General features: G+C 39.6%; 1 protein-coding gene across 2 annotated transcripts in view; it reads left to right on the forward strand.

Moving 5' to 3' along the window:
- Window positions 1–18,526, forward strand: part of LOC122791088 (nuclear receptor subfamily 5 group A member 2-like) — a 643,734-nt gene extending 625,208 nt beyond the window's left edge. For both annotated transcript variants that reach the window (XM_044058884.1, XM_044058885.1), the window contains exon 7: window positions 17,601–18,526. In XM_044058884.1, coding sequence (XP_043914819.1) covers window positions 17,601–17,848 — 248 coding nt within the window. In that variant the 3' untranslated portion in view covers window positions 17,849–18,526. The remainder of the gene's footprint in view (window positions 1–17,600) is intronic.
- Window positions 18,527–18,843: the final 317 nt, after the last annotated feature.

Here is an 18,843-nt window from a genome sequence, read left to right on the forward strand (position 1 = left end):
AGAGCTTTTGGATAAACAAAGACAGCAACAGACAAAAAGGAAACATCAGAGAAGACAGATGATAAAATGGGAAGCTACAAGAATTAAAAAAAAGAACGTTGGGAGTGGGGGTTTGGTACATGTTAGAAGAAAGAAGGTTAAACAGAGTGGAAAATGGTGGAAATTCAGACAGACAAGACTGGTGGGAAGAAATGGAGGCTCATGTTGAGTAAAGTCAGGAAATTTGGCATAAAAAAGGGAGCTTCAGAAAGTGAGCAGGAGTAGACATAGTAGATGGATAAAAAATGGGAAATGTTGAAAGGGAACGGAATAAGGAGATTCAACTATATCAGTTACTCAGACAAGAAAGAAAGCAAGACAGGGCTAGACAGGAAGATGAGCGCATAACTCTATAGTGGGCAGAGAATAATAAATGGAGAGATACTGCAGGACAGAGGAGCAGAATAGACACAACATGGGAGTTGAAGACTTTTTAGTTGTTTATCATTTAACAGTGTATGCCACGGGTTCCCAAACTGTGCGCCGCGGCTTCTGTACAGGGGAGCCACAAAGCTTAGCAGCCGATTGCAGGTAAGTGAATGCCTGTATGAGTGTATGTGTGTTTCTGTTTGCATGTGTAAGTGAATGCGTGCATGAAAGCAAAAGAGTCTTTGTGTGTGAGAGAGATTGGGAGAGTGAGAGCGATGTGTGAGTGAATGCAGGAATAAATGAAAAAGTGGCTGTGTATGTGAGTGAGATCGGGAGAGTGAGACCGATGTGTGGGTGAATGCAGGAATGACTGAAAAAGTGGCTGTGTGTGTGTATGAGATCGGGAGAGTGAGAGCGATGTATGAGTGAATGCAGGAATAAATGAAGAAGTGTGTGTCTGTTTGTGTGTGTGAGAGATCGGGAGAGTGAGAGCGATGTGTGAGTGAATGCAGGAATGAAAGAAGAAGTGGCTCTGTGTGTGTGTGTGTGTGTGTGTGTGTGTGTGTGTGTGTGTGTGTGTGTGTGTGTGTGTGTGTGTGTGTGTATGTGTGTGTGTGTGTGTGTGTGTGTGTGTGTGTGTGTGTGTGTGTGCATGTGTGTGCGCGCGTGTGTGTGGGATTGGGAGAGTGAGAGCAATGTGTGAGTGAATGCAGGAATAAATGAAAAGTGAGTGAGATCGGGAGAGTGAGACCGATGTGTGGGTGAATGCAGGAATGACTGAAAAAGTGGCTGTATGTGTGTGTATGAGATCAGGAGAGTGAGAGCGATGTATGAGTGAATGCAGGAATAAATGAAGAAGTGGCTGTGTGTGTGTGTGTGTGTGTGTGTGTGTGTGTGTGTGTGTGTGTGTGTGTGTGTGTGTGTGTGTGTATGTGTGAGATTGGGAGAGTGAGAGCGATGTGTGAGTGAATGCAGGAATGAATGAGGAAGTGGCTGTGTTTGTGTATGTGTGAGATCAGGAGAGTGAGAGAAAAGTCTGAATGAATACAGGTATGAATGAGGAATTTACTCTGTGTGTGTGTGTGCGTGTGTGTGTGTGTGTGTGTGTGTGTGTGTGTGTGTGTGTGTGTGTGTGTGTGTGTGTGTGTGTGTGTGTGTGTGTGTGTGTGTGTGTGTGTGTGTGTGTGCGATTGAATGTCCAGATTTTTGCCTCATATTTTTGGTGTGTTCCTCCTAAAATCTGCACTTTTCTGGCAAATAGTTGAGGACTGAAGTCATTAAATATTGACAAACATTTGAGTTTAAGACTCCACATCCTTCAGAGAATTCATGCAAATGCAAAACCTATTATTCTATCAACTTTCTAAGTTTGTAAGAGCAATATTTAAAATCTGTCCCTACTTGTTCCCCCATCATTTTAGACTTTGTCCAGATTTTTTGCTCATCATTTTAGGCTTTATCCAGATTTTTTGCTCTAAAAATCTGGACAAAGCCTAAAATGGGGGGACAAAAAGGGACAGATTTGAAATATTGCTCTTACAAACTTATTGAAAGTTGATAGAATAATAGGTCTTGCATTAGCATGAATTCTCTGAAGGATGTGTAGTCTTAAACTCAAATGTTTGTCATTATTTAATAACTTCAATCCTCAACTATTTGCCAGAAAAGTACAGAATTTAGGAGGAACATACCAAAAATATGAGGCAAAAATCTGTACAGTTGAGAGGTGTGAATCAGATACACACACACCGTCACTTCCTCATTCATACCTGCATTCATTCACACATTGCTCTCTGTCTTCTGATCTCACACATACACACACACAGCCACTTCCTCATTCATACCTGCATTCATTCAGACACACACACACACACACACACACACAGCCACTTCCTCATTCATACCTGCATTCATACACACACACACACACACACACACACACACACACACACACACACACACACACACACACTTCCTCATTCATACCTGCATTCACTCTCCCGATCTCACACATACACACACACAACCACTTCTTCATTCATTCCTGCATTCACTCACTCTCACCGCTAACTAATAAGCTTAACTGCAAAATAAACTGCAAACTGTTTGCGGTTTATTTTGTAGCTAAGCTTATCTGTTTGTGGCACCCCTGTGAGGAAGCCATGGCTCTCCAGGGCGCAGCAGCTCACACTTTCGGAACCCCTGAAATATGCACTTTATGCTTGCCGCTGGGGGGGGGGGGGTTGCCTTGGGAAAACCTGGATTCAGCAAGGAAGCCGAGAATCAAAAATGTTTGGAAAACCACTGGTGTATGCTATCCAGTCTGACAGCCTAATAGGTCATTAGGTGTAGGCCAAAATGGTGTAGTATATAAATTACATAACAGTAGTAACATAACAAAGTGTAACATATATTTAATATGGATTTCAAAGCTATGAAAAGCAGCCTGGTAGGTGGAATAGAGATTAAAAGGATGAACACTAGCAGTTAGATGCAATATAACCACTATTGTAGCTGAAAGAGAAAATGATGAAGGGATGAACAAGGACTTGGCAATTAAAAGAGTTGTTCTGAGACTTTAAAATCTCTGAAGCAGGCTGATTTGGTGAATTTGTGTCCCCATATCAGAGGCAGAGAGAAAAACAGAATGAATTAGTGGAAGTACTAGAGCAATAGAGATTCACTCAGTAGGTACAGGAAGGGCAAGCAGCAAACTTAAGAGAGTTTGGTACCTAGAAGTAATGTTGCCATAGATGACAGTAGATTCACCAATGAAGAGGGGAAACAAGCAAACAAAACCAAAAGTCACTGAAATAAGAGATTAGAAACAAGTACATGTAGAAAAGAACCAGTGGATAAATATATGGCAGCGGTCTAGGAGAAAAAAAAAAGAAGAAAAAGTAAAAAAGCATGGAAAAGAATGTGCCCATGCATAACAACAGGTAGGTTGACAATGCAATGCATGCCAAGAAAAGTACATTTTAAATGCTAAAGAAAGAAGAAGAGAAATGAATATAGGCAAGTATATGAGAAAACTAGAGAAAAGATTACAAAGATCGTAAAAAAGGCAAAAGCACATCTAGAAAAATTTCTCATAAATGGAATAAATAAAGGGACAAAAATTGTTTGGATACACACAAAAAAGAGGAATATCAAGGCAGAAATGCTGAAACTGGTCAAAGAGGGCAAGGAGTCCAATGAAGACAGGTAAGAGACAAAAAGTGTAAATGATATATTAAGTTCCGTCTTCACAGAAAACAAGATAGAAGTATGCCAGCTTAAGAAGGAGAAAAGGGGGAGGTCATACCAGGCAGTCTTTTACCAAGGGAAATTGTAGAAAGGAAACTCAAGGAGTGAAAATGTGTCACATGGACTTGATAGCATACCATATAAGATTGTATTAAACATCTTGAGGAACCATGAAACACTGCCATTCATCCCATCAGCCCATTTGTGATGATACTAAGACATAAGGGACAGTGAATGACAAGGGCCAAGTTTCAAGGGGACTTGTGGAAACTGGCAGAGGGAGCTGTGGAGTGCCATCTAAGAATTTATGCAGTATGGCACAAGGTACTTAACCTAGGCTGTGATAATCCTGACATTAAATACCAGTTGTGAGGAGCGATCTTAAAAATATACAGCAAATGAAAAAATCTTGATGTGGTGGTAACAGTAAATACCAGGTACAAGCAGAGAAAGATGCAGCCAGTGACAGTAAAATGTTGGAGTGTATCCATGGTGGAATAATTTTCAATCCATCATATTCTTAAGATCTTCATATATTCTTCAATAAAATGTTCCTGCATATCCTCTAGGTGGTACACCTGACAGTTTACATTTGAAACTCTGTCTTACTACCCTGTGCCTAACATGCCGATTAACTTTCTTTTTCCTTCCCTCAAACTGTATTCATTTGTATTTGACATTCGGTAATTACAGTTTTATCCCCAACACTCATTTCACCTCTATAGCTCTTCTCAACCAGGTCTTTTGTTTCATTTCTGGCACTTTACTGTTCATTCCAGTATCCAGTCATTCAACTAGCCCCCTAACCCCCACTTTCTGTATGCATTACTTCCCCCATTGTTGGCTTCCTTTTTTTTTGCTTCTCCTGCCTACCAGTTTTGTCTCATGCTGTACTGTTTTTCTGTGCACATTCATGGCATTCTAGACATCCCCAAATGCAAACCATTTTATTCCATTTGATAGTGTTTTTCCTTCCACACTAGCTCACATTTTTACCATTCAGACTTTGCAGAATTAAGTAAAATGTATTTCTTTGATAAATGGTTAGGTGGGATGCTCAGAGGAAACTGTTAGCCATGATCTGAGACAATTCTGCAAATTATCTTGGACGTGACACTGAAACTGTCAAAATTAACAGCACAACAATTTATTTTGCATCAGTGTCATACATGGTCTTCGTATATTGAATCTATCTTTCAGACCTAATATAGAAAAAAGCAGACTTAAGTATTCACAGCATAGGGTATTCAACAGGTTGTTAAGAAACATATAAAAAGTGTTATTTGAAGAAATGCTGATCTTATGATAAAACACACACTCTAAATTAATTAACAGCAATCAATTAGCAGCAAAAAAGGTATAATGAGTAGTAAGGCAGATCGATATAGTCATCATCAGTCAATAGTCAAGTAAACTGTCAACTTTATAACACTTAAAAGGAATGTAGCCTGGGAGCACACATTATCCATTAATATATATTTGTACCATCTCATCATCCTTTGCTGTGTAGCGGAGCAGCATGCTTTAGCCATTCCTATATATTTATAGTATCTCGCCATCTTTTGCTCTGTAGCTGGGGAGCATACATTAGCCATTCCTATATATTTATACCATCTTGCCATCCTTTACTGTGTACCTGGGCAGCACGCTTTAGCCATTCTTATATAATTATACAATCTCGCCATCTTTTGCTGTGTAGTTGGGGAGCAAACATTAGCCATTGCTATATATTTATATCATCTTGCCACCCTTTGCTGTGTAGCTGGGGAGCAAACATTAGCCATTCCTATGTAATTATACCATCTCGGTATCCTCAGCTGTGTAGATGGGGAGCAGACATTAGCCATTGCTATATATTTATAGCATAAAAAAGAGAAAAATCCACTGTAAACCACGTAGCACCAAACTGGAGTCAAATACTTTAAAATGCATATATATTAAAGTATTTAACTCCAGTTTGGTGCTACGTGGTTTACAGTGGAGTTTTCTCTTTTTGGCTGTTTGCACTTGTTTTCACTGTGATTTACCAGCAGATTATTATTCTTTTTATTGCTTACAATATATTTATAGCAGCTCACCATCCTTTGCTGTAGGTCTTCTGTTGCTTTTATCATCCTTCTTAGATTAGTCATTGCCACTTCACGTCTTCATCTCCCAAAACTGGTATTCATCCATGTCCTTTCTAAATGCCAGCTTATCTCCAGCTTCAATACACTTTAAAAAAACTTTAAGGAGCAGATTATCCTCCCCAGTTATCTAACTTGAGAAACAGCACTTAAAGCTGGCAGCAAAAAGTGCTATGGAGGGATCCCCAGAGTTTGATGCCAAGTCGACTTTGAAGCAGAAGGCCAAAAAGCAAAGGTCTGAACCGTCTGCTGCACCTCTGAATACTGACATCTCTCCTGAGGCAGAGAGCAGCCTGGAGATATGCCCAGTTCACAGCTCAGATCTGCAGGCTGAGCCTGACGTCCAGGCCACCTTGGATGTAAGCATGTCTGCAGAGGTCAAGCAGGCATCATTGTCAGAGGTCCGAGGGGAACTACAGCTTGTGATTATAGAAGGCCCTAAGGGGATTCCACAGATCCTTGTTACAGATGAGGTAGATTCCAACCTGATTGAATGTAGGCCTACATCAGGCCTTCCAAACCTACAAAAAGCAGACCTGTATGGGAAAAAGAAACAAAAAAAAACAAGCATTTGTCTCTACCAAAAGAACCTGCTAGCAACTAGCAGCAATTCACTCAGGGCCTTTCCAATGCCCTTATGTCACTTAAGTCTCCTCCACATTTTACAGCCCCCCTCCACCCCCACCCCACCCAGTACTGTCTTTCCACTTAAAAGAACTAGGGAAGAGGATACAACTGAGGAAGAGGGATCTTCAGGGGATGAATCCCTGCTTACTGTTCTCAGATCCCTTCCCCCATGGATTATGCCTCCCCTGAAGAGGAATCAAATGGCACAGACTCACCAAAGGAAGATCTGTGACCACTTTAAAAGGGATAGCACCCAAGTATCTGAAGTACATAAAGATACTATGACCTATTACAGGTAGAATCACTTAGCCCATCAGCTGTCACTCCTGTCTTGCCTGCCTTTCTCGATGCTTTTGCCTCTGCTTCACAGGCACCAGTTTCCCAGCCACCTGCCTCCAAAATGCCAGACCACTTCTACAAGGTCCCAGAGGAATGCAAGTTTCTCTTCAGATGTCCATCTACAGACTTTTCTGCAATTTCTGTGGCTTATGATAAACCATTAAAATTGCTACCCTCCACAACCCTCTTACTATCTGATAAGGATAGCAGGCTTCTGATTAGACCAGGCAGAAAAGTATACACTTATGCCACTCTAGTATTCAGGGCCATACATTATCAAACACATATGACCAAATTCACTTTAGAGCTTACATCCCAACTTTCACAGGTAATTGCAGGCTTACCTGACTCAGAAAATAAAACCTTGGCTACTTCTTTGGTTGGTACTTCTTCTCAAGTAGCAGGTCACTCCATAAAATGCATCTGTGATACTGCAGAGGCTTCCTCCATAGCAGCTGCCTCTGGATCAGTGATAAGAAGATGTTCTTGGCTAAGTCTTCAGTCCTTACCTGAGGACATAAAAGCCAAACCTATGGATGCTTCTCTGGACAATTCTGCCTCTTGGACCTGCAGCTGCTAACCTGTTCAAATAATTGCAGGAAAAGAGAAAAGAACTGCAGGAATTGAAACATATTTTTGTTTCCCCAGTACTCAAGTTCCAAAGAAATTACCCTGCAAAGCCTGTATTTGTGCACAGACATTCCTGTTACACACAACCCAGAACAAAAAAGTGACAGTAGACCACACCAGCCTAAGGCCCAATGGCAACACCCCATCTAAGTGGCCCTTTCCAGACACGCCATCCTCTCTTTGAGTGCTTTCCCCTCCCACCCCATCCCACTTTCCCAGCACCTACCCCCACCCCCACCAGCCTGGGAAAGCATAACTCAAGATGCCTGGGTCCTCTCAATTGTTCAAAAAAGGGTACTTCATGGTGTGGGATGAACTGCCTCCTTCAGGGGCATCCCTCAACCTCCCAGAGAGCAACTTGCCTTTTTCCCAGAAGTTCTGTTAGAATTATTGAACCAAGGGACCATTCAGAGTGTCCTCAAAAATCAAATAGGCAAAGGATTTTATTCCAGGTTGTTCCTAGTGCCAGGAAGGAAAATCCCTGGAGACCCATCCTCAACCTGCCCCATATCGATACCTTACCCACTTTCTCCTTACTTGATACCCACTTTCCACATGCTGACCCTCAAGACTCTGTCCCCACTCATTTTGCCCCAAGCCTTCATGATTACCCTAGATATAAAAGATGCATACCTGGACATTTCCATCCATTCCAACTACAGAAAGTTTTTATGCTTCTCTGTATCTTCATGGCATTTTCAATTTTGTGCCTTGCCCTTTGGGGTTTCTACCACACCCACGGTATTCACCAAATGCCTTGCTCCTGTGATTGCCCACTGCAGAGTCCAGGGAATACACATCTTTCCATATCTGGATGACCTTCTCCATCTAGCTTCCTCCACAGAGGATTTGGAATTAAATACTGTTTTTACTATCAATCTTCTACAAAATCTGGGGTTCACCATAAACTTAAAAAAATCAACTCTCTCCCCTTCACAGGATCAACATTTTCTGGAGTGCAGGATACAAACAGATCTTATGAAGGTTTCTCTTCCCCCACAACAGGTACAGGACCTCACCTCTTACTTCTAAAACATTCTACTGGTTTTCCACCTTACAACCAGAGAGTTCTTCAAGGTCTTGGGCCTCATGGCATCCACTATCCCCCATGCCCCCCTTAGCCAAACTCCCCATGAAAAAATGGCAGTGGTATCTAAAATCACTTTGGATGCAACACAAGCACCACTTAGAATTCTCCATTCCCCTCATCCCCTGTCTGAAGAGGAAGTTTCAGTGGTGGCTACACCAAGTGTCAGTCAACCCAGGACTACCCTTACACCCTCCTGCTCCTTATCAGAAGATCTGCAAGGACACCTCAGACATAGGTTGGGGAGCAACATTCCAACACCTGAAAGTACAACCAGGACATCTAAAGCTGTTCACAGACAATATGACAGTCCTCTGGTATGTGAACAAATGTGGCGGGGGGGGGGGGCAAATCCTATCTATTATGCAGACTGACTCTTCAGACTTTGGTGCTGCCAGTAAAATTACAGGTAACCCTTCAGGCAGTGTACATCCCATCCTCTCATAATTGTATGGCAGATTACCTGAGCAGGTCCCAAACACCATCACATGAATGGATGCTCCAAAGGGATGTGTTTCTAGACATTGCCCACCAGCGGGGTATTCCTCAAACAGATCTTTTTGCCTCCTCCATGAACAGACAGCTTTCACAGTTTTGTGCCAGAGAGCACCATGCTCTGATCTGGAAAGTGGATGCCCTTTCTTTCACTTGGAAGGGGGTGTTTCTATATGCACTCTCCCCTTCCCCTCATACCAAAAGTCCTGTACAAAATTCAGCAGAACAAACCAAAAATCTTGCTGGTGACTCTCTTTGGGTGAAGACAGCCATTTTTCCCCCTCCTCTTGCATTTTACTAAGGGCAATCGCCACAAGTTACCTCACATAGTGGACCACCTCACAGAAGACAAAGGGACCCTCATCCATCCCCACTTGATGAGTCTTCAGTTGACCCTGTGGGTGATAGGGTACAAATCCCTTTCAGACACCCATTCTCTGAGGATGTGCTCACAGTCCTTCAAAAGGCCAGGAAACCAAATACCAGAAAATCTTACTTAGCAAAATGGAAGAGATTTTCAATCTGCTGTCTGAAACAAAATCAGGACCCATTAACAGTGGAAATGACCCTGGTTTTGACTTATTTGTGTGAACTGCTCAACGATGATTTGGATTACTCTTCAGTAAAAGCTCATATATCAGCTATATCTGCCTGTCTGCCTCTATCTCCCCCCTTAGCTAACAGATTTGAGGCAAAATAATTTCTTAAAGGCATCCTACACATTAGGCCTCTCAGGAAACCTGTTCTGCCTCTCTGGGACCTAAACTTTGTTTTGGAAAAACTGACTCTCCCAACCTTCGAGATAGCTTCCTCAGCTTCTCTTCACCACTATTCCTGGAAACTGTGTTACTCCTCGCCTTAACTTCAGACAGACTAGTGTCTGAACTACAGGCTGTTATGGTATCTCCACTTTTTCAGGTATTCCACAAAGGCAGGGTCTCCCTGCACACAAACCCATCATTTATGCCTAAGGTAGTCAATGACCTCTCTCTAAATCAGTCCATACACTTACCTACCTTTTTCCCTTCTCCTCAGAACCCTAGTGAGAGGGTCCTCCATACTTTAGATGTTCAGGGGCAACTTAGATTTTATTTGGATAAAATCAAGGCCGTTAGAAAGTCAGATCAGGTTTTTGTTTCTTACCACCCCAGGGCTCTGGGGCAGGCTGTGTCCAAGCAGACTATTTCCTTCTGCTACACTTTCCATGGTAAGACTCTCCATTTTCCTGTTAGGGCTCATCCCACCAGGGCCGTTGCCTCATCTAGGACCTTTTTCAAGGGACTGTACACCTACTCAATTCTTGAAGCAGCTACATGCACCTCAGTGCATACCTTCACCAAACAGTATAAATTAGATGTAATTTCTATATATAGAGCAGGATAACCAGAGCCATACTGCAGGGCTTCCCAGAAAGCTCCTCAGCTACTGCCTCCTCCCTGACTTCATGAACTTTGTTATTCTCCCTCATGTAATGAGTACTTCTTCTTCTTTTGGCTTTTCCCAGTTAGGGAGTCACCACAGTGGATCACCTGTCCGCTCATGATTGGCAGTGGAGTTTTACGGTGTTGAGTTGCCGCCCAGTGCCCAACCTTCTACAGGAGGCACACACATGCACACACTCACACCTAGTGCCAATTTAGCATGTCCAATCCACCTACAGCATGTCTTTGGGATGTGGGAGGAAACCAGAGCACCTGGAGGAAACCCACGTGACCACAGGGAGGACATGCAGACTCCACACAGATGGCACCCCAGCTGAGGATCAAACTGGAGGACCTCTTGCTGTGAGGTGACAACACTAACCACTGCACCACCATGGCTACCCTTTCTCTCATATAATGAGTACTGAAGCACACAGAATAGTTGTATAAAATCTTCCCATAATGAGAGATGTCCTCCTCTTCTCAGTTGCAGTATTCCTATCCCACTCTCATGCCTCCTGGCCTTGCTTCTTCTTGGATGATTCGTACCCTACTTCCTTAGGCTGGCATTCCTCCTGGGGCAGTCAGTTCTGAGGATGGTGTGTGCGTACATCACTTTTATGGCCAATGTTCAATCACAGCCTAAGTGCAATGTACCATGCACCCTGCAGTAGTGAACTCTTTTGTATACTCGCCGACATCGGGTCACCTACGGCAGAGAACTACCTCATGTTATGATGGAAGATAATTTTTGCCATCGGCAGTGCAAGAACTTTACAGTGTTCACAGGAAATGCACACCTTGTTTACAATACTTAAATTATCAAATTATCCATTACATGCATAAGTATAAGTAGAATATTGAGGCTAAACTCTCAACTACTTTATTAACACACACACACACACACACACACACACACACACACACACACACACACACACACACACACACACACACACACACACACACATAACTAAGAGGGAGTGTTAAAATCTAGAAGACTGCACCCCAGCTCATCTTGCCAATTCCATACTTACCGTGTTAGAATTTGCACCATGGAAAGAGCTCCATGTAACACAATATCCTCAAGTGCTCCACAAAGAAATATCCAGAGGGTATTGAATGCACAATTTTCAGCAGAACATAGGAAGTCACAGGGCATGGAGTGTTTTTCTCTCCTTTACCTTTCAGTAAAGAAAGCAGCAGGAAGTGTGCAGATTGGATCTATAACTTCAGTCCAAAATATACAGGAGGTGACATGAAACTTTTTCCATGTGTAAGGCATCTTGGTTAAATTAAAAGTTTCATATCATTCTCCACAGAGACCATGGCATTGTGTACATATTGATTAATGTCATTCTGTGCATTTGCATATGTTTACGTGTTTGTATTTGCTGTGTACCAAGAAAGCATTGATAGTTTCTTGAGCTCCATGGAGTACAAATTTATTATAGCTGTAAGGGACAAGCTGTTTTCTCTTGTCTGCTTTGCTGGGATACCAAAAGCAATGCTTTGCCTGTGCAGTTGAGTGACTGTATGAATATGCTGAAGAACAAAGTTAAGAAATGCCCTCGGGTAGTCTGAATGTACTAAATGCAGTTTACAGTATTTACAGGAAAATGGAGTTGTATACCAATGCTATAGGTTCAGAGTGTTGTAACTCTGCTTTACCCTGCTTTTCAGAAATTTGGTGTGGCAGTGTGCCCACTACTCCATTATCAAGTGGTTTTAGAGTAGTGCATTGGGATCTTATTACTCAGAAATCCAGAGATTGCAAAATATATTATCTTAAGATATAGTCTGCTCCCTCATAAATCCGCAAATCCTTTACAACTTTGGTAGAATTTTGTGCTCCCTTTTTATCCCATGATTAATTTCACTAGTTGTTGTATTTAATTGTCATGGAACCCTTATATATTCTTCACCAGCAAGTAGTCACATCTGATGGTCTAGTAGCCCCTCCCATCCTTAATGTGTGGACACTATAAGAATGCAAATCATGTGATACCTAAGCACCCAAGCCCCCCATTCTACAACAATACTGGTAAGGGGATGACAGCTGATTCTCACATAATGTATACAAGCTGTGTATATGCACACTTGTGCCTGAATGAATTTACTCTGGGAACATACGTTTTCCTTAATCATTTAAACTGCTGTAACCAATCGCTCCTTCACTCTTTTCATGTGTTATATTTACACTTGCTCTTGTGACCTGAGTAGCAGATGAAATGGATCCATAAAATGTCAGTTCACTAGTTTAGTCAATAAATTATATAAAATAAATACAACTAGCATAGTCGTTCTCACTAATTTAAGGCCATTTGCTAAATGAGTAAGTAATCAAGGACAGAGCAAGAGAGTGTGAGTGTGCTTTCTGTAAAAAGGAATGTGCTTTATATAGAATGATTTGTATTGATGATATCTTTATGATTTGGGGAGGGGGTGTGACTTTGTTAGAAGAGTTTTTGTGTTATTTGAACAGGGTAAGCTTATATTTAAAATTTACACATGAATATGACTTTGTATACATCAATTTTTTGGATGCTGCAGTTTTCAAAGAAAAAGGCAGATTATTCACAGAAATATATAAGAAACTTGTTCAAAAATAACACTTATTTACATTACACAAATATGCACCCCAGGAAGACTAAAGTAAATATTGTAAAAGGGCAGTTGATGAGAATGAATAATCTTACCAATAAAGATGATGATTTTATTAAAGTAGAGACTTTCAGATAGAGGGTATCCCAATAGATTGCTATCTGATGCTTTTATTGATGTTTATAATCAAAGAAAGCAGTGTTTCAAGTATGAAATAAGGGAGCTATAGGACTTCTATGCAAATAAGTAATAGTGTAGATGCCTAGGGTATCAAAAATATAGTTATGAATAATTAGAAGATTTTCAATGAAAGTCTAGAACTGAAAGAAATTGTTGGTGAAAACCCAGTGTTGGCCCAAAAAAGAGGAAAAAGTTTTAAGAACTTTTTCCAAGCTAAGTTAAGGATGCCTAGAATTAAAAATAACAAATTGGGCATGTTTTAATTGTAAGTGTTGATTTGAATCCAATTCATATTAATGGTATGGATATCAATATCAAAGGTTATTATACGTACAAATCAAAATGTGTAGTTTATTTAGTTAAATGCATGTCTTGTTCTGCCTTTTATGTGGGTCGAACAAGTAGGGTGTTGTATAAATGAATATATGAACACAGACATGCAGTAACAGTTGATGATAGAAATGCTTTGGCCAAACATTATAGATTAGGTAAATGTAAAATTAATTTTAAATTTTTAGTATTAGACCAGATCAATGGGTATGAGAATATTTTTAATGTAGAACAAGAGTTAGGATGGTGTTATTTGTGGCAGGTGAAATTGAATGCCTGCCACATATGTGGCTTAAACAGCCGTGAAGATTTTATTGCATATCTTAAGAGAAAGAAACTTAAACATTAATAAGATGTTTGTCTGTTACCATGTGATTGTTGTTTGTCATGTGATTGTATTTGAGTATTTAAATAATTGGAGCAAAAGAAGGTATCTCAATTTGAAAAAGTCTTGTGTGACAAAAGCGCTTACTGTTTCTTTTTCTATTAAGTGGCTTGGTTGTCGGGATTATTGCCTTTTTTGATTTTATTGACATTTGGATTTAAGGCGTTTGTACTTGTTGCGATATTCCTAATTGTAACTCCAAGGTTAACAATCTTTGGGTTAAGTTATATCCTTGGTCAAGCTCATTAATAATCATGTGATGGAATACCTATTTCCATATGTCACCTGATATTTTTTCATAAAAAATGCAGGCAGTAAGATGAGTCGAACACAGCATAAGATGATATTCTTTCAAAGACTTCACAAGCGGCAATTATTCAAATGTATTGGTTTATTATTATTATTATTATTATTACTCTTTTAATAATAAACCAATACATTTGAATAATTGCCGCTTGTGAAGTCTTTGAAAGAATATCATCTTATGCTGTGTTCGACTCATCTTACTGCCTGCATTTTTTATAACCACTACGTTGTCTTTGAGGAGTCGTTTATTCCGCGTTGTTTTGTTGTATGATATTTTTTCATATTATTATTATTGTGTCTAACTTTTTCAAAGAAACATATAGGGACTCTTGGCACACTACTAAAACTTAGCTCTATTGAATCAGTTTTACAACCATAACCAATGAAGTGAATACTCAAAAGTGAAATTAAAGTAATATTCATAGTTACTGCATGCAAGGAACAATCACCACAATGCAATGTAACGACCCATCACCTCTTCTTTCCTTATTAGCCTGTATGACCCTTGGGATCGTCCATCACCATCTGAGGAGTGAAGCATGTAGTATGCACTTCCTTCCTGCTCTCAATCCTCTTAGTGCTAGAACAGTATAGCAGCACATGTGCAGAACAAGTGACAGACTTTATGACCCTTTTTTCCTGCAGTAGAGAGACCTTTGCAATAGTTCAACATTTCCAAAGAGTTTATGTATTGCCTTTATGGTCTATAAAGAGGAAGAAGATACATTATATGTTTTCTGATATTTCTATTATATTTCAGAATAAATGTTGACATTCTCACTGAAAAAAATAAAATTGAAGCAGCAAGCATAAAGATTTTCTTTTTATTCGGAAAGACAGAAATATATGTGTGATTAAGAGTACCTTCTGGGTAACTAATTCTTACTTCATGCATAAAATCTGCACATCCTGAAGCACTGACAACAGATTCTTAGAAAGAGAAAATAAACAGTAACATTAGCTGTGAATGAAGAGAAAAAAAAAACATGTTTTAAATGTCTTCTGATTTTGTTTAGTCTTTCCTGGGCCTTACAAGTAGCAAATATCAACACTTTTTGTATATAATTTAGTAGGATATAGAATGCATATAAATGTGGAAAATTAAAAGCTGCTTTCACCAAGTATAAACATAAATAAATAATAAAAAAATACATTATAAGTATTTTGTATTTGCACCTCCCCTACACACACACACACACACACACACACACACACACACACAAACACAAAAGTCCCTCATATTTCTATATACCAATTATGAATATGAAACAAATCTCAGAAAAGGAAATACTTGGTATTTTAACTAAACATTGTACTTTCCTTTGTACAATGTTGACATGTTATGCCTTTAGCAAAACTTTGTTTCAGTTTGCCACTTTTGAGAAGATGTTTGCCACTTGTAGTGCTATTTGTTTATCTGGAAAATGTTACTTCTTCTATGACAAAGTACAGTGTTTTGGAGTGCACTTCTCTGAATAAGTACAATTTTGTCTGTGGCTAAACTTCTAGCATAAGCATTTTTGCATGTTGTACAGCCACTGAGTTATTTTTGGACCATGACATACACATGATGGCTTCTGAGCTCTTACATGGGAAAACATAAACCAGAATGCTGTATGCACTATGTCAGCATAATTCCTTTAGTCCTGTTCAATATCCACTTCTTCTAATTAGGGTTGCAGGGAACCATTACATCTCCTGGCAAGCAATGACTGCAAATTAAAAAATTAATCCTTGATGGGATAATGCATGTAACAACTGGAATGCCTACAAAGATACCTTACTAAAGGAATACAAGGCCTAAGCAACATATCCTGCATGGGCCAATTCAATATCCTGTCACTTTACTCAGTATCCTACAGACTGCTAAGTGGTGACCTGTGTCTGGCATACAAGGCATCCTCTAACCCAATACTGATGGATTTTTCTGCACATCAGCAAGTCAAATGCCATCATAAGTTCTCAGCCTAGGGATCAAATCCTCCTCTGTGACAATAACAGAATGGTTTGGAGGGACAGACATGGCTTGCAGAGAATGCTGCTGCTCAGGAACAGACTCCCCATCCACATAAAACAAAGTTCACCCCTGTCCATAATCATGTTTAACTTGGATTTATGTATGGGGAACAGAAAACCTGCCCCATGACTGCACCCTGTACTACTACTTGAGAAAGACAGTTGCTAAATGCTTTATCCCATGCACAGATTTCCTCAAATTATCTATGGTATGATCCCAGTTATCTCATTGGGGTGATATGTAATTATCAACCATGGGATGGGCAAGGTCACTCTATAAATAAATGGGACAGGTTATTTCAAGAACAAAAAGGGAAACTGACTAGGCAGATAGCCTAGCACTTACCTATGGCAGTTCATTAATGAACACACACACACACACACACACACACACACACACACACACACACACACACACACACACACACACACACACACACACACACAAGCCCATGCACGAGCAAGCCCACACACATGTGCATAGACTTAAATACGGTTTGGAACTACATTAGTCCATCTGCTCCATGATAGGAAAAACGTAGTAATTCAGTAGAAGGCACACTGTTGATCTAATGTAAAACAAGGCACTATGACACAGCAACCTTGATCTCTGCACTACAATGATACATTTTCTACCAAATAAAGCTGGGGAGAAAAATAAAAGCACAATTATTTGGATTTTCTGCAATACTATACAAAAACATGTTTCACTTGTAACAACATTAATACATTGCTATATTGGACATATACAGCATAAAACTATTGGTCTTTGGTATTTTCAGGAGTAGTTGTTCTAATTAACATTTAATATATAAAATATCGACCAGAGAATAATGTAAAAATTGCACATTTGCAACAGCCAACATGGCCTGCTGTTTAACGAAATCTCTTGTATCTCAGTGAAATCTCAAATTTCAATAAATGCAGAACAATCAGGAGAGAATCTCTTCAGACATATCACAGGCTTCATTTAAGCCTACTTGCGAAACTTCAGCATGTTTAAACCACAAAGTGAACATGTTTAACTTTATAACTCACTGTCAAATTAAAATGTAAAACTGGACATATCTGTCACAGCTAATTGTAGCATTTAGTCCACACACTCTTTGCCCTCTTTTTTAAGTATATACTGCTTCAAGAAATCTGCTGCTACTGTAATAAAATAAGCTATGTCGTTATCTGAGATGAGTTAAATCTCTTCTGATTCGGTAGATATTTCTTTAAAAGCTGTCTCACTTTGCAGAATACAAGGAATGGGTTGTTTTTTTTCCGTTATGTCATGTTTAATGGCTATTTAACATATGAATGATGAACTACAATATTATGATAGTTTGCACAGAAGTCTCATAGTTCAGTGTAAATGTTACTATTTCTTCTGTTTTTCTGTCTTGTTGCAGAAGTGAAGCTCCTAGAAAACCATCACCTGGTTGAAAGTGTCCAAGAGCAAGTGAATAATGCTCTTCTTGACTACACCTTGTGTAACTACCCACAGTACACGGACAAGTTTGCACAGCTGTTGCTACGGTTACCGGAAATCCAGTCAATCAGCAGGCAAGCAGAGGAGTATCTTTATTATAAACACCTGAGTGGGGAGGTGCCGTGTAATAATCTGCTCATTGAAATGCTTCATGCCAAGCGAGCTTGAATGGAATATGAAATAACAGACTTTAGTCATGCCTAATAAGTATAATTCTGCAAATGCGGACTTCATGCCAGAATTTTTAACACATTCAGGGGGCTCATATACTATGAATTGTGCCTGCTGTGTTTCACAGAGATCTCACTAAATGTGTAATTTACATGTATTATTAAAGAGACCTAATTTGTTTATTTTAATATACTGTAACTGTTGTTTTAACAGTTTTAAATGATGTGTGTAATATTTTATTGTCTGTAAAGTTCTCACTCACTTGATCACTACTGATTTCTTGCACTTAACAGTTGTCAGTGTCAGAAAAGCAGTAATTGCAGCTTTAAGACCACACTAAACCAGAAAGATAGGAGCAGTTTGTAAGAATATTTAAGTGATCCATGTTATCTGTTTTATTCCTACACATTGTTTTACAAAGCCACTTGAGCCTGGCTGTCCACTCTTAAAATGTTTTTGTGCCATACTCACATGTGAAACCTAATGCACATTAAATGTATCTGATACAAAGTATGCTAAAGATACCAGCTGATGAATGGTCTCAACATTTGTAGTTATATGGTTTTAGTCATCACAGTGTACTGGGGAAAGAAATGTCCAGATTTATAAAGTGTGTATTCTTAAACAAGCTACCTGCAGTATTATACAATGAAAATAACATGAAGTATTAATGAGTCTGTGAGTTGTATCTGTTCATTTATATTGTGATATTGAATGTTCTTACATTACGCTGTGATATCACAGAACAACGTAAGTCAGTGAATCTGTTTTATCTCTGTGGACAATTAATCATGGGAGTGCTGTAAACCCCATCTTTAACTTCAAATCTTTTTACTAGAAAAACACAATCTAAAGTGGGAAAAAAACTGTCAAAATTCACACAGACAATGACTTGGCACATAGAACACTCCTGATAATTTATGGAAAGGTGAAATCTATGCATACATCTATAAAGGTTGCAGAAGACAACTACAATGGCATTTTGTAGTATA

Source organism: Protopterus annectens, chromosome 16.part0 (assembly GCF_019279795.1).
Source record: "Protopterus annectens isolate FY-2018-M chromosome 16.part0, PAN1.0, whole genome shotgun sequence".
Classification (NCBI taxonomy): Eukaryota; Metazoa; Chordata; order Ceratodontiformes; family Protopteridae; genus Protopterus; species Protopterus annectens.